The 14,600-nt window shown below is 38.0% G+C and overlaps 1 protein-coding gene across 1 annotated transcript; it reads left to right on the top strand.

Moving 5' to 3' along the window:
• The first annotated feature begins 367 nt into the window (after positions 1 to 367).
• On the top strand, positions 368 to 11,493 carry LOC127630231 (myosin heavy chain, fast skeletal muscle-like). The gene is made up of 41 exons (XM_052107708.1): positions 368 to 394; positions 603 to 633; positions 1,095 to 1,313; positions 1,410 to 1,553; positions 1,636 to 1,792; positions 1,892 to 1,919; positions 2,024 to 2,138; positions 2,381 to 2,473; positions 2,569 to 2,632; positions 2,723 to 2,821; positions 2,912 to 3,015; positions 3,095 to 3,233; positions 3,380 to 3,498; positions 3,607 to 3,756; positions 3,855 to 4,025; positions 4,113 to 4,413; positions 4,512 to 4,576; positions 4,660 to 4,747; positions 4,826 to 4,943; positions 5,024 to 5,147; positions 5,247 to 5,383; positions 6,034 to 6,289; positions 6,384 to 6,626; positions 6,742 to 6,918; positions 7,020 to 7,165; positions 7,270 to 7,360; positions 7,453 to 7,842; positions 7,919 to 8,045; positions 8,195 to 8,313; positions 8,389 to 8,585; positions 8,672 to 8,855; positions 8,946 to 9,111; positions 9,236 to 9,360; positions 9,492 to 9,800; positions 9,913 to 10,116; positions 10,214 to 10,339; positions 10,434 to 10,604; positions 10,748 to 10,852; positions 10,930 to 11,025; positions 11,106 to 11,237; positions 11,403 to 11,493. The coding sequence occupies exons 3-41, from the start codon at positions 1,107 to 1,109 to the stop codon at positions 11,421 to 11,423; spliced, it is 5,808 nt and encodes a 1,935-aa protein (XP_051963668.1). The 5' UTR covers positions 368 to 394; positions 603 to 633; positions 1,095 to 1,106; the 3' UTR covers positions 11,424 to 11,493.
• Positions 11,494 to 14,600: the final 3,107 nt, after the last annotated feature.

The following is a 14,600-nucleotide window of genomic DNA, read 5'->3' as shown; positions in this document are numbered from 1 at the left end:
TATGAAAAATAGGAGAATCATAAAGAGTATTCGTAATGTTTTACATAATTTTGTTATTCAGGTTCCAGCTGAAAATGAAAATGTGCATACAATCCATGGTATTCCCTTATAAATATGTTATAAGACCCATATAAAATGTAACATTCCACTGAATATGATTCAACCTGATATCTCTATTACATTTGATACAACTTCATTATTCCTTATGTCTGGAACTGGTTTCTAATAAGGCTCTACATCCATTCTTAACTGTAAATGGACAGCTTCTACACACAGTAATTAAAACTCTAATGCCTGTCCATATTTAGTATCTGCTTAGTGTGCGAGTAAATCTTAATATAAGAGAGGTCAGTATGATCAGCCCATTAGAAGACTGAAGGTGCTCCAGCTGGTGGTAAGTTGATTTGCATGGATGTTGGCATACACTTGGCAATATTGATGTTAACCACTTCAAACCTGCAGCAGAAGCAAAACAGGATAAACTAATAATACATATAGGATCCTGTTTAGTTTGTAATGAAGCAGTATCAATAAAAAATGCTCTGTTTTTACTAAATTCATCAATTGGGTAATCATGGATGTTTAACTGTGTTATTTTGCAGGAAATTGAATCTGGTCTCAAAAAGAGGGAAGGTAGGTGGATGTTCCTACTTTAATGTAATGAGTGTTGGATTAGTTGGTGTATTGACATCTGTGTTAATGTTTATGTAGCTTATTCTATGTCAAGTGAGTCTTTGTTTTTTATACGACGGTTAAGTTGTTTGCTCAGAAAATGTTGTCACACACATGGAAAAATAAACTATAGTTGTGCTTTGTAGATAATTTCATACTGTTTTGGGGGCATTAGATAGAGTACAGAGATAGAACGTCTTGGTTGCAGAGTTGATCAGAATTGTATCATTGCTATCAGACTTGTTTTGAATCTAAATAGAATTTTTTTAATTTATTGTTAATTTAGTATAGTTTTTTAGATGAAAATATAGGTACAAAATTGCAAATCACTTTGTTAATATTGGGCTTGGTTTAATGGTGTAATGTTGCATTTTTTTATGTTATTATTTCCACACAATACAATTTCCCTTTACGTTTTCCAGTAAGCCGGCACCATGAGTACGGACGCGGAGATGGCCGTTTATGGCAAGGCTGCCATATATCTACGCAAGCCTGAGAAGGAGAGAATTGAGGCTCAGAGCAAGCCCTTTGATGCTAAGTCTGCTTGCTATGTGGTTGATACCAAAGAGTTGTATGTCAAAGGAACAATCAAGAGCAAAGATGGTGGCAAAGTCACCGTTATTGTGCTTGACACTAAGGAGGTACATTTAACATATTGCATGTAAACAAGATGCTCAATACATTACTCATTGCCATTTTCACTGGTAAATCTAATATATGCTGGATGACATTTATAGGAGAGAGTTGCTAAGGAGGATGATGTCTTCCCAATGAATCCTCCCAAGTATGACAAGATTGAGGACATGGCCATGATGACCCATCTCAATGAAGCTTCTGTGCTTTATAACCTCAAAGAGCGTTATGCAGCATGGATGATCTACGTAAGTAAAAAATAATAATAATAATTTCAAATTCATTTTGACTGTGATGCTGTAATCTGACCTCTTCTCTGCTCAAACTCAGACCTACTCTGGACTGTTCTGTGCTACTGTGAACCCCTACAAGTGGCTCCCAGTGTATGATGCAGAAGTGGTGTCTGCCTACAGAGGCAAAAAGCGTATGGAGGCCCCACCCCACATCTTCTCTGTCTCTGACAATGCCTATCAGTTCATGCAAACTGGTAAAATCTTAATTTTATACAAATTATTTTGATTTGTGTAATTCTGCATTTTTGTTTTTATAAAACAACTATTTCAAATGATTACTTTTGAATTTACAGACAGAGAGAACCAGTCTGTCCTGATTACGTATGTATCTACTGTTATAAGATGTAAAGAACATTAATATTTCTTTCTCATGGAAAATTGCACATGTCTGATCATCTTCTGTCTTATAATCTCTCATAAACCAGTGGAGAATCTGGTGCTGGAAAGACTGTGAACACGAAACGTGTTATTCAGTACTTTGCCACAGTTGCAGTGGCGGGTGGTGACAAGAAGAAAGATCAAGCTCCCGGCAAAATGAAGGTATAAAACTATGTTTATATCTATGTATGTAAAAAATATAAAATAATTATTAAGAATTGCAGTTGTCTTACATAATATATGACTATTATATTGAAAATTGCCAGCTGAATTAGTAAAAAAACTGTACCTTTTGTAAAATATTTGTACCTATATCATTTTTAAAACACAAATAAATAAATAAAAATCCTGACTAAATTTAGACATGAAGGGAAAAATACATTAAAACACTTCACACGATACAGGGATCTCTTGAAGACCAGATCATTGCCGCCAACCCTCTACTTGAGGCTTATGGTAATGCCAAGACTGTGAGAAATGACAACTCTTCTCGTTTTGTAAGTTCACCTTTTTTATTTAAACAGAGCACTTGGCCAGTTTTGTTGGATTTTTCTGTTGCACTGTAACAACAATATTATTTTGTTTTAAACAGGGTAAATTCATCAGAATTCACTTTGGCTCAACTGGAAAACTAGCACGTGCTGATATTGAGACATGTAGGTGGACGTGCTTTTACTTTATCAATCTGTATATGTTTCTCTGTCTATCACTCTTCAGAACATGACTTTCTTACATTCTCTCAACAGATCTACTGGAGAAGTCTAGAGTGACATTCCAACTTTCTGATGAGAGAGGCTACCACATCTTCTACCAGATGATGACCAACCATAAACCTGAGCTGATTGGTAGGTGGACACATTTCATTCAAAGCCATTTTTTTTATGGAAAATAATATTGTTAAATACTTTTTCATAAATGCTCTGTGTATTTTACAGAAATGACACTCATTACCACCAACCCCTATGACTTCCCCATGTGCAGTCAGGGTCATATCACTGTGGCAAGCATTGATGATAAAGAGGAGCTGGTTGCAACTGATGTGAGTAATTGCTAATACGATTATTGACATACAGTATTCCATGTAAATATGTCAGATCTAACTGCTTTTTTATTTCCAGACTGCTATTGACATTCTGGGCTTTACTAATGAGGAGAAGATGGGCATCTACAAGTTTACTGGAGCTGTTCTGCATCATGGTAACATGAAGTTCAAGCAGAAGCAGCGTGAGGAGCAGGCTGAGCCTGATGGAAATGAGGGTGAGAATAAATTGATTAATGTGTAATCCCATTTAAGAATGGTTTGATTGAAAGATCATTTTCTATTTGCAAATAGGAAAGAGTAGTTCCTAGTTTTCAGGCCAATAAATGGGATGACATTTAAAATGTTGAACTAAAAATTGCAGAGGCTGACAAAGTCGCCTACCTTCTGGGCTTGAACTCTGCTGATATGCTGAAGGCTTTGTGCTACCCCAGAGTGAAGGTCGGAAATGAGTACGTGACCAAAGGTCAAACCGTGCCACAGGTATGTAGTAACATACAGTATATCCAGCTAAGTATGTGTTAGACCTAAAAATTATGAGTAAATCTGACTATTATTGCAAAAGAAGAAGTGACAGTATTTTATCCACAGGTGTACAACTCTGTTAGTGCTTTAGCCAAATCTATCTATGAGAGGATGTTCTTGTGGATGGTCGTTCGTATCAACCAGATGTTGGACACAAAACAGTCCAGTCAGTTTTACATTGGTGTGCTGGATATTGCTGGCTTTGAGATCTTTGATGTAAGAATTATTCTTTTATCCAATTTAATGAAAGTTGAAAGTCAGTCAAATTCAGTGTTCAGTAAATGTTTCTCTCTCAATTAACCCCCCCACCCCAGTATAACAGCATGGAGCAGCTGTGCATCAATTTCACCAATGAAAAACTGCAACAGTTCTTCAACCACCATATGTTTGTGCTGGAACAAGAGGAGTACAAGAAGGAGGGCATTGTTTGGGCATTCATTGACTTTGGCATGGACTTGGCTTCTTGCATTGAGCTCATTGAGAAGGTTTTACTAGCTTATTTCTACATTTTTATCATTTACATTTCTTAACATGTAAAACATATAGTAATACTCCTCTTTCATTTACAATAGCCCATGGGTATCTTCTCCATTCTTGAAGAGGAGTGCATGTTCCCCAAGGCTTCAGACGCTTCCTTCAAGAACAAGCTGTATGATCAGCACCTTGGCAAAAACCAAGCCTTCCAGAAACCAAAGCCTGCCAAAGGCAAAGCTGAGGCCCACTTCTCTTTGGTTCACTATGCTGGAACTGTGGACTACAATGTCACTGGCTGGTTGGACAAGAACAAGGATCCACTGAATGAGTCTGTTTTACAGTTGTACCAGAAATCTTCTGTCAAACTTCTGGCTACTCTCTACCCACCTGTTGTTGAGGGTAATTTTATACATTACAAGTGCATATTAAAAATAGAGAATGATTCAATTAGCTAATTTGAATGGACAATTTTCCTTATAATTTTAATGTTTGTAAAGACACTACCAAGAAGGGAGGCAAGAAGAAGGGTGGCTCCATGCAGACTGTGTCCTCCCAGTTCAGGGTATGTACAAAGGATTTGAATCTGATATAAAGACAATACTGCTGTATTTGAAAAGAGATAGAACTCCTTTTTGTCTTCCACAGGAGAACTTGGGGAAGCTCATGACCAACTTGAGGAGCACTCATCCTCACTTTGTGCGTTGTCTAATTCCCAATGAGTCCAAGACTCCAGGTGAAGTAATGAAGGACTTTTAGATTTTTTTATGTGAATTGTTTATATTCACAACTCTTGATATAAACTGTTTTATAGGTCTCATGGAGAACTTCCTGGTTATCCACCAGCTGAGATGTAACGGTGTATTGGAGGGTATCAGAATTTGTAGAAAGGGCTTCCCCAGCAGAATCCTCTATGGAGACTTCAAACAGAGGTAAATAGAAATGCATAAAAATACTACTTCCTGTCGGAGGGTTATCTCAATGTAAAGCATTAAAAAAAAATCTTTCACAGATACAAGGTGCTGAATGCCGGTGTAATCCCTGAGGGACAGTTTATGGACAACAAGAAGGCCTCTGAGAAACTCCTGGGATCCATTGATATTGATCATGAAGAGTATAGATTTGGGCACACAAAGGTTCATATTCTGCATTACAACAATTCAAAGATTCAATAACCATGCTGTATGTTTCAGCTATAATTTTAACAAACTCTTCATTGTTGTGCATGAATTCAGGTGTTTTTCAAAGCTGGTCTTCTGGGTGTTCTTGAGGAGATGCGTGATGAGAAACTGGCTGCTCTGGTCACAATGACTCAGGCTCTCTGCCGTGGTTACCTGATGAGGAGGGAGTATGTGAAGATGACGGAGAGGAGGTGAGTTATATAAGGGATAATGTATGGTCATCTGGTCATTATCACAAAATAAACCAGACAGGGGAATCAGGACCTCAGTGCAAAATGGAGTGGTCTTATTTTTTGCGACAATCAGCGACTGACTGTATATTATCCCGCACAAATTATTACACAGCTACTTGCCACCAAATAAATAAATAAATGGACATAAAATATAGATTTTCATTGAAATTAAGTTAGAATATTAAGAATGAAATTGCTGAACAGCTAAAATCAGAGTTCTGTTGGTATTTATTTTGAGAAAATAACTGTCTGACTGCTCATTATACAGCTAATTACAACACTTGTTACAAAATAAATAAATAATTGTACATTAAACGTTAAATTAAGTTGAAATTATTTTATAAGCTTACTTGTAGAGATCGCAGAGTGATACGAGAACTAGCCAATAACGTTAGAGCAGCAGCAGTAGAATTGCCCACTAGTGACTTACAGTACAATGACTAGCATCAAGCGATAAAGTCGCTGCCTGTGAATAGGGCTTGGATGTGCAATTGTTTCTGAGAAATATTAGAGCTAGATCATGCCATTGGCCAATCATAATTAAGTATTTCAGTGAGCCGTGTTATACTTAATGATATTTGTGACATTTAATCACCAATTATTCACAGGGAGTCCATTTACACCATTCAATACAACATCCGCTCATTCATGAATGTCAAACACTGGCCATGGATGAAGGTTTACTACAAGATTAAGCCTCTGCTGAAGAGTGCTGAGACTGAGAAGGAGCTGTCAAACATGAAAGAGGATTTTACAAAATGCAAAGAAAATCTTGCCAAGGCTGAAGCCAAAAAGAAGGAGCTTGAGGAGAAGATGGTTTCACTGCTGCAAGAGAAGAATGATCTGCAGCTTCAAATAGCCTCTGTGAGTATGCACTTATTAATTTATTGAAATGTGGTTCCATTTAAAAATTATATACATTTTTTACCATAATATGTCAAATACTTTTTCCTGTCAGGAAGGTGAGAATCTCTCAGATGCTGAGGAGAGGTGTGAGGGTCTGATCAAGAACAAAATCCAGCTTGAAGCTAAACTCAAAGAGACAACTGAGAGACTGGAGGATGAGGAGGAAATCAATGCTGAACTCACAGCCAAGAAGAGGAAACTGGAGGATGAGTGCTCTGAGCTGAAGAAGGACATTGATGACCTAGAGCTCACCTTGGCTAAGGTGGAAAAGGAGAAACATGCCACTGAAAATAAGGTTTGAGTTTGATTTGGTTTAATACAGTATATTATTTCATTTCTATTGTTACCTAATATTTTTTTAAAGAAAATTAATTAGGACAAAAGGAAGTAACTTATCCAATATCACACAGGTCAAGAACCTGACCGAGGAAATGGCAGGACAGGATGAGAGCCTTGCCAAGCTTACAAAGGAGAAGAAAGCCCTCCAAGAGGCACATCAGCAGACTCTGGATGATCTCCAGGCAGAGGAGGACAAAGTCAACACCCTGACCAAAGCTAAGACAAAACTTGAGCAACAAGTTGATGATGTGAGTTACTGTTTCAACTTGTCCTTAATTCATTTAATGTACATTTTTGTACCATTTTTTTTTTTACAATATATAAACATTTATACATTGTTTCCCCATAGCTTGAGGGTTCCCTTGAACAAGAGAAAAAGCTCCGCATGGATCTTGAGAGAGCCAAAAGAAAGCTTGAAGGAGACCTTAAATTGGCCCTTGAGACCACTATGGACCTGGAGAATGACAAGCAGCAATCAGATGAGAAACTTAAGAAGTATTTTAAAACATCAAATTATTAGAATTTCTATTGCTATGTTTGTGGTATGTTGTTTATGTATGTTATTGTTATATACACAAGTTACTGTTGAACTCCCACAGGAAAGACTTTGAAATAAGCCAGCTCCTGAGCAAGATTGAGGATGAGCAATCTCTTGGAGCTCAACTCCAGAAGAAGATCAAGGAGCTTCAGGTATTTGGAATTTTTTGTTATTTTGTTTTTGTTACATTGTTATTTGTTTAAAAAAATAAGATCAGAAATTAACTAATTACTTGCCCCTGTAGGCTCGCGTTGAAGAACTGGAGGAAGAGATTGAGGCTGAGCGTGCTGCTCGTGCAAAGGTGGAGAAGCAGAGAGCTGATCTTTCCAGGGAACTTGAGGAGATCAGTGAGAGACTTGAGGAGGCTGGAGGAGCAACTTCTGCTCAGATTGAGATGAATAAGAAGCGTGAGGCTGAATTTCAGAAGCTACGTCGTGATCTTGAAGAGGCCACCCTCCAGCATGAAGCCACTGCTGCTGCCCTCCGCAAGAAGCAGGCCGACAGTGTGGCTGAGCTGGGAGAGCAAGTCGACAACCTCCAGCGCATCAAGCAGAAGCTTGAGAAGGAGAAGAGTGAATACAAAATGGAGATTGATGATCTCTCAAGCAACATGGAGGCTGTTGCCAAAGCAAAGGTTGAGAATTGTGTTTCTAAAGAAATGAATCAATTGTGTAGGATTTTTTGAATATCTAAAAACTTTGTATTTGCAGTCCAATCTAGAGAAGATGTGCCGCACACTTGAGGACCAACTCAGTGAAATTAAGTCCAAGAGTGATGAGAATCTTCGCCAGTTAAATGACCTCAGTGCTCAAAGAGCAAGACTTCAAACTGAAAATGGTAAGAGATGAAAATTATTATCAAATTATTAGTATGTTGAGAATTATTAAGTATAGTGTATTAAAATAATTCTGAATTGAATTTATGTTTCTAACATAGGCTTATTATAAACAAACATACTGATTAGTAAAATACTTTCTCACCAACAGGTGAGTTTGGCCGTCAGTTAGAAGAGAAGGAGGCTCTAGTTGCTCAGCTCACCAGAGGAAAACAAGCTTTCACTCAACAAACTGAGGAGCTTAAGAGACATATTGAAGAGGAAGTTAAGGTATTACAGCAAAATTATTGTGACCACATATTTGCCTGTGCAGGGTAAAGCTAATAGCATGACATTGCATCCTAGGCCAAGAATGCTCTGGCTCATGCTGTGCAATCAGCCCGTCATGACTGTGACCTGCTCCGTGAGCAATTTGAGGAAGAGCAGGAGGCAAAGGCTGAGCTGCAGCGGGGAATGTCTAAGGCCAACAGTGAGGTTGCTCAGTGGAGATCCAAATATGAAACTGATGCCATCCAGCGCACAGAGGAGCTAGAAGAGTCCAAGTATGAACATCAGAGGAGCTTATAAACACTTGTTAATATGTGAAAATGTTTGCATCATAAGATTAATGTTGACAAATTCACAACAGGAAGAAGCTGGCTCAGCGTCTGCAAGAGGCAGAGGAACAAATTGAGGCAGTAAACTCAAAATGTGCCTCTCTGGAGAAGACCAAACAGAGACTCCAGGGTGAAGTGGAGGACCTCATGATTGATGTGGAGAGAGCCAATGGCTTGGCTGCCAACCTTGACAAGAAGCAGAGGAACTTTGACAAGGTAAACAATTTGACTGCTTCTGTGATATGCTAATTCCTCTCAAATTAAGTAATAATATTTTTAGCTGAATTTGAAATTTCTCTACCCAAGGTCCTGGCAGAATGGAAGCAGAAGTATGAGGAAGGTCAGGCAGAGCTGGAAGGTGCCCAGAAAGAGGCACGCTCACTCAGCACTGAGCTGTTCAAGATGAAGAACTCCTATGAGGAGAGTCTGGATCAGCTGGAGACTCTCAAGAGAGAAAACAAGAACCTGCAGCGTAAGACCACATTTGTTGAATTATTTATTAACTTCAACACTCTTAGTGTTAAATCAGTAATGGGAATTGAATAAACTGTAAACTGTTTATAATATACTGATACTATTTTCTTTCTCTTCTGTAGAGGAGATCTCGGATCTGACAGAGCAGATAGGTGAGACTGGTAAAAGCATTCATGAGCTGGAAAAGGCCAAGAAGGCTGTTGAGACTGAGAAGTCTGAGATTCAGACCGCCTTGGAGGAGGCTGAAGTGAGTATCTGAAGATAAATGTATTGAAGATTAATATGTATTATTTTGTTGTAAAATTTTTTTTAAACTATCCTGTCCTGTTAATGATTGTTTTCATTATGAAATTACAAAATTATTTTTCATCTTTATAGGGCACCCTGGAGCATGAGGAATCTAAGATCCTTCGTGTCCAACTTGAGCTAAACCAGGTCAAGAGTGAGATCGACAGGAAGCTTGCAGAGAAGGATGAGGAGATGGAACAGATCAAGAGAAACAGCCAGAGAGTTATTGAGTCCATGCAGAGCACTCTTGACTCTGAGGTCAGGAGCAGGAATGATGCCCTGAGAATCAAGAAGAAGATGGAGGGAGATCTTAATGAGATGGAGATTCAGCTGAGCCATTCCAATCGCCAGGCTGCTGAGGCCCAGAAACAGCTGAGGAATGTTCAGGGACAACTCAAGGTATGTGACCACTCTCTGGCTTTCAGTTTGTATAAGTGTGTAAATGAGTATGCTACACAAAAATGAAAAGCAAAAAACTAATCAGGGAGCCTTCAAAAATTGTATGTAACAGGATGCTCAACTACACCTTGATGATGCCCTGAGAGGACAGGAAGACATGAAGGAGCAGGTGGCCATGGTGGAGCGCAGAAACAGTCTGATGCAGGCTGAGATTGAGGAGCTAAGAGCAGCTCTGGAGCAGACAGAGAGAGGCCGCAAAGTGGCTGAACAAGAGCTGGTGGATGTCAGTGAGCGTGTTGGACTCCTGCACTCTCAGGTAAAAGCATATAGTTGCTGTTGTTTTTGTAGATTTAAATTATGGTAATTGAAAGTGTTGTTATAAAAGAAATGTAATTATCTTATCCATTTTGTAGAACACAAGTCTAATGAACACCAAGAAGAAGCTTGAAGCTGACCTTGTTCAAATCCAGAGTGAAGTTGATGACACTGTACAGGAAGCCAGAAACGCAGAGGAGAAGGCCAAGAAGGCCATCACTGATGTGAGTAACTGAAAATTCAAGGAGCTCCTCAAGAATCTGCACACTTAAATATTTAGACCTAATGCAAATTTGTGGAATTTATGAATTCCAAAAGGCTGCAATGATGGCAGAAGAGCTCAAAAAGGAGCAGGACACCAGTGCTCACCTTGAGAGGATGAAGAAAAATCTGGAAGTCACTGTGAAGGACCTGCAGCACCGTCTGGATGAGGCTGAGAATCTGGCCATGAAGGGAGGAAAGAAACAACTCCAGAAACTGGAGTCAAGAGTATGCTTGCCTTTATTTCAGTGTTCATTATCTTGATATGGGTGCTGTGAAGTGTGTCATACTATAATACTGCTTATTTTGTGTTTGATAGTGTAAACCAAATTTTTTTGAGTGAAATTAGTTTAATAATATCTATAATTAAGGTCCGTGAGCTTGAGACTGAAGTTGAGGCAGAACAGAGACGAGGAATTGATGCTGTTAAAGGTGTTCGCAAATATGAAAGGAGAGTGAAGGAGCTCACCTACCAGGTACAGAAAATTTTATACAATTTCAGACAACATTTTTCTTAGTATATTCTAGTCTAATTTATGTTTATTACCTTCAGACTGAGGAGGATAAGAAGAACATCACCAGACTGCAAGACCTTGTTGACAAGCTTCAGCTGAAGGTCAAGGCTTACAAGAGGCAGGCTGAAGAAGCTGTGAGTATCTAATTTGAAAACGATAAAGGCCACATTTCACATTGTTTGTGCCTTGTATACCTATATATTTGACGTTGCAGGATGAACAAGCCAACACTCATCTGTCCAAATTGAGGAAGTCACAGCATGAGCTGGAGGAGGCTGAGGAGCGCGCTGACATTGCTGAATCTCAGGTCAACAAGCTCAGAGTCAAGAGCCGTGATGCTGGAAAGGTAATTTATATGATAATATCAGTTCTAATTCTTACTGAAGGATTTACTTTATAAGATATTTAAAACCATACTTGCCACAGCTTTAAACATTTTGTTTAATATCTCAATTTTATCTTTAAATTTATACTAATTATATATTTGTTCAATTTCAAATTTTGTTTTCAGGTTAAAGAGGTAGCTGAGTGAAACACTTTCAAAAGCTTCTTCGAAAATGTTGAATGAATACTAAATAAAACTTTTATTTAGCATCTTTTGGACTTGAATGATTTGTTGCTGAACACCTAACACAACACTTTCTAGTACACACAATATGCACTTTTATATGACATAAGCAAAGATCTCAATATGTCACTAAACATTATTATTGCAGATTTATATTTTTCACTTTAAATGGTAGCAACTTAATAAATTAATCAAATTTCCAGTCATACTCAAAGATAGTAGATAGAGTGCATAGTTTGAAAGGTTAAAGTGGTTGTGAGGGTTGGGAAAAAATACAGAAATGATTTCCATATTTGCCAGCAATGAAGAAGGTCTTCGTTAAGTACAACGTATCAGCTGCTTGTGAATGACTGCAGATAATGGTATTTTCACATACAGTGCTGGGTAGATTACTTCTGAAATGTAATCTGGTACTGATTACAAATTACACAATTTAAATTGTAATCAACAACATAATCTTTTAGATAACCCTTTTTATGTCATATCTAAATCCAAACAGATCTAATCTGATTACTATTTGATTACTTTTGCTTTAATAATTGCATATTTTGATGAACATCTAATCATTAATTTTAAATGTATTAAGTACCAATAAACACTCCTTTATTAAAAATTTGTAAATATAAAGTCAAACAACAACCAGTTGCTGGGTTAAACAAAGGTGCTTAAACTGACATAAAAAAAAACTTTTTTGAAAGCTGAAAGTCAATTAAAACATGCTTTTTATTTAATTTTTGTTATTTATAAAAATAGGAATTAGACTTCAATTATCCAGTTTTGAAAAAAATAATGACATAATTTCTTTAAATATGAAAACATTCATTTGTTTATTATTTCAAAATTAAAAAAACTTTTTTTTTTTTTTCAAAATTTAGCTTTAAATGTTGATTTTTATTTCAGAGAAAATGAGAAAACTGCTTAATTTCTCATGTTTATTGCTCATAGAGCTGAACCGCGATTGGTCAACCAGCGCTGTTATCTGACCTGCCTTAATCATAATAAGAGTTCGGTGCAATACAGCTCTGCAGCATGGCTGTGTCTAAGGGGGGACATGGGGGGCATTTCCCAACTAGATTTTCCTTGTACCCCGCCCAGGAAACTTATCATGCCCCTACCCCGTGAAGAGACAACTAGTTGCCCAACCAAAAGATAAAAAAATTATTATTGCCTAGTAAGAATATTCTAGAGCTGTGATTTGATTTTTGCTAAATTGAACATGTGATTTTATTAGTTTAAACAAATGAGAGGTAGTTTTATATTTTCCCAATGGATGTATACACACTACAAGTTAACATCCTCAGAAAAATATGGGGAGACCATCTTATGACACCACTCTCCAATTTATATGTTACTTTCCTATGTCTGATAACATGATAACAAGAAAGAACTAATATATTCACTAATTTTTGGCAAGTTAATTTGTATCTGGCTCTGTGACTTGATGGGGGAAAGACCAAACAAAGTTCAACATCTTCAATCTCTACTGGGTTAAGGTCTGGGCTCTGGCCTTTGGCCACCCCAAAAGATTGGTTTAGTTTAGTTTAATCATTTATAAAGCACATTTAAAAACAACAGGAGTTGACCAAAGTGCTGTACAATGCAGAATAAATGAATATACAGACAAAGCAATAACAATAGTAATAGAATCAAACACACAAAATGAAAACAAAAATTCAGACTGAATTAAAAGCTAAAGAATAAAAATAGGTCTTTAAACTGGATTTAAAAATAGCAGTTGATGGGGATGATCTAAGATAATAAAAAAAAAAAAATCAGTGGTGGTTGTAGGCATAGGCGACATGGGCAGCCACCCGGGACGTCATCTTGCCGGGGGCTGTACGGGGTGCTTGCCGAGGCAGCACAGACCACCACTCACTCACTCACTCATTCACTCACTCACTCACTCTCTCTCTCTCTCTTTCTTTCTTTCAATTCATTCATGAATTTAATTGTCTGGCTTACTTATCTAAGCTTACGGATGGAATTAAAGAAAACACTATCTTTAGAAGGAGCATTTGCTATCATGTATCAAGTTCTAATACGTCTGTCCCTGCTGACTTATTTCTTATTTACCTGATTTTCTCAGTTAAATTGTTGTTGTTCTCCTCTGGATCACTCATTTTGATAGATTTGACTTGCAGTCTCGAGACCAGAAATTAAAAACAGGCAACTAGAATAATCATGGTGCCGCCCAGTGGTTGCTAAGGAAATCTGTTATTATGGTATTAGGAAACCATGATGGACAGAGGCCAATGGGCCTTACACTCCTCCTCTTTTTGAGAAATGCCATGGGATTTTTAATGACCACAGAGTGTCAGAACCTTGATTTAATGTCTCATGCAAAAGATGGTGCTACAGTACGCTGTGAACAAATTACCTTTTTGGTGCCACCTATAACGGGACCAACGTTTTACCTTGCTCTAGTATGTGCAGAGAGAGGGGGAAAGAATGGTAACACAGCCGTTATATCGCTGACCTCAACCCTACTTTACACATTTCACTAATTTCTTAACAATTATAATAATTGAGGTAAGTTTGGTTAGTCATTTGCTGTTTTTGTAAACAAATGACTAAGCAAAATGATTTATGAAGAAAAAGCATCAACCGCATATTTTCTCAAATGCATAGTTCCCCTTCTGTCGCTCTCTCCACGTTGTGTCAGAGAAGCGACACTAGGGGTCTCTCTTGAGCGCCGATATATACCTCTGTTCTATGAAAAAAGGCCAATGAGAAGTTGGCAGACGGTATTTGCATATCCCGCCCCCGGACATACGGGTATTTAAGCGGGGCGAATACGGGAGTTCATTCAGAACATTTCTTCGGAGCCGATGGTCGTGTCTGCAATTGCTGCGAGTTACACACCAGTTTTCTGTCATTCCTCTGCTGCATGCTGTTGGATCTTACGGCGCACCACAGCGGCTTTCTCCTGTTTGCACGGCTGTGCATTCCTGCCCCTGGGCGCTTCAACAGCGCAGACAAAATAACTCTCACGAGTTTTTTTCATAAAACAGTGATTTTATTTAAAAGAGTAATTTCCTCTAAAAGAGCAAAACACAGCGGCGTTGAACGTCCTTTTAAGGATGCATCTTTATAAAGATGCCTTTCCGCCCCTGTGTTGTTCCTGGATGCAGTAGAGTGCTC

The sequence above is a fragment of the Xyrauchen texanus genome, chromosome 3, assembly GCF_025860055.1.
Source record: "Xyrauchen texanus isolate HMW12.3.18 chromosome 3, RBS_HiC_50CHRs, whole genome shotgun sequence".
In the NCBI taxonomy this organism is placed as follows: domain Eukaryota; kingdom Metazoa; phylum Chordata; class Actinopteri; order Cypriniformes; family Catostomidae; genus Xyrauchen; species Xyrauchen texanus.
This window is presented reverse-complemented; position numbering and strand designations above follow the sequence as displayed.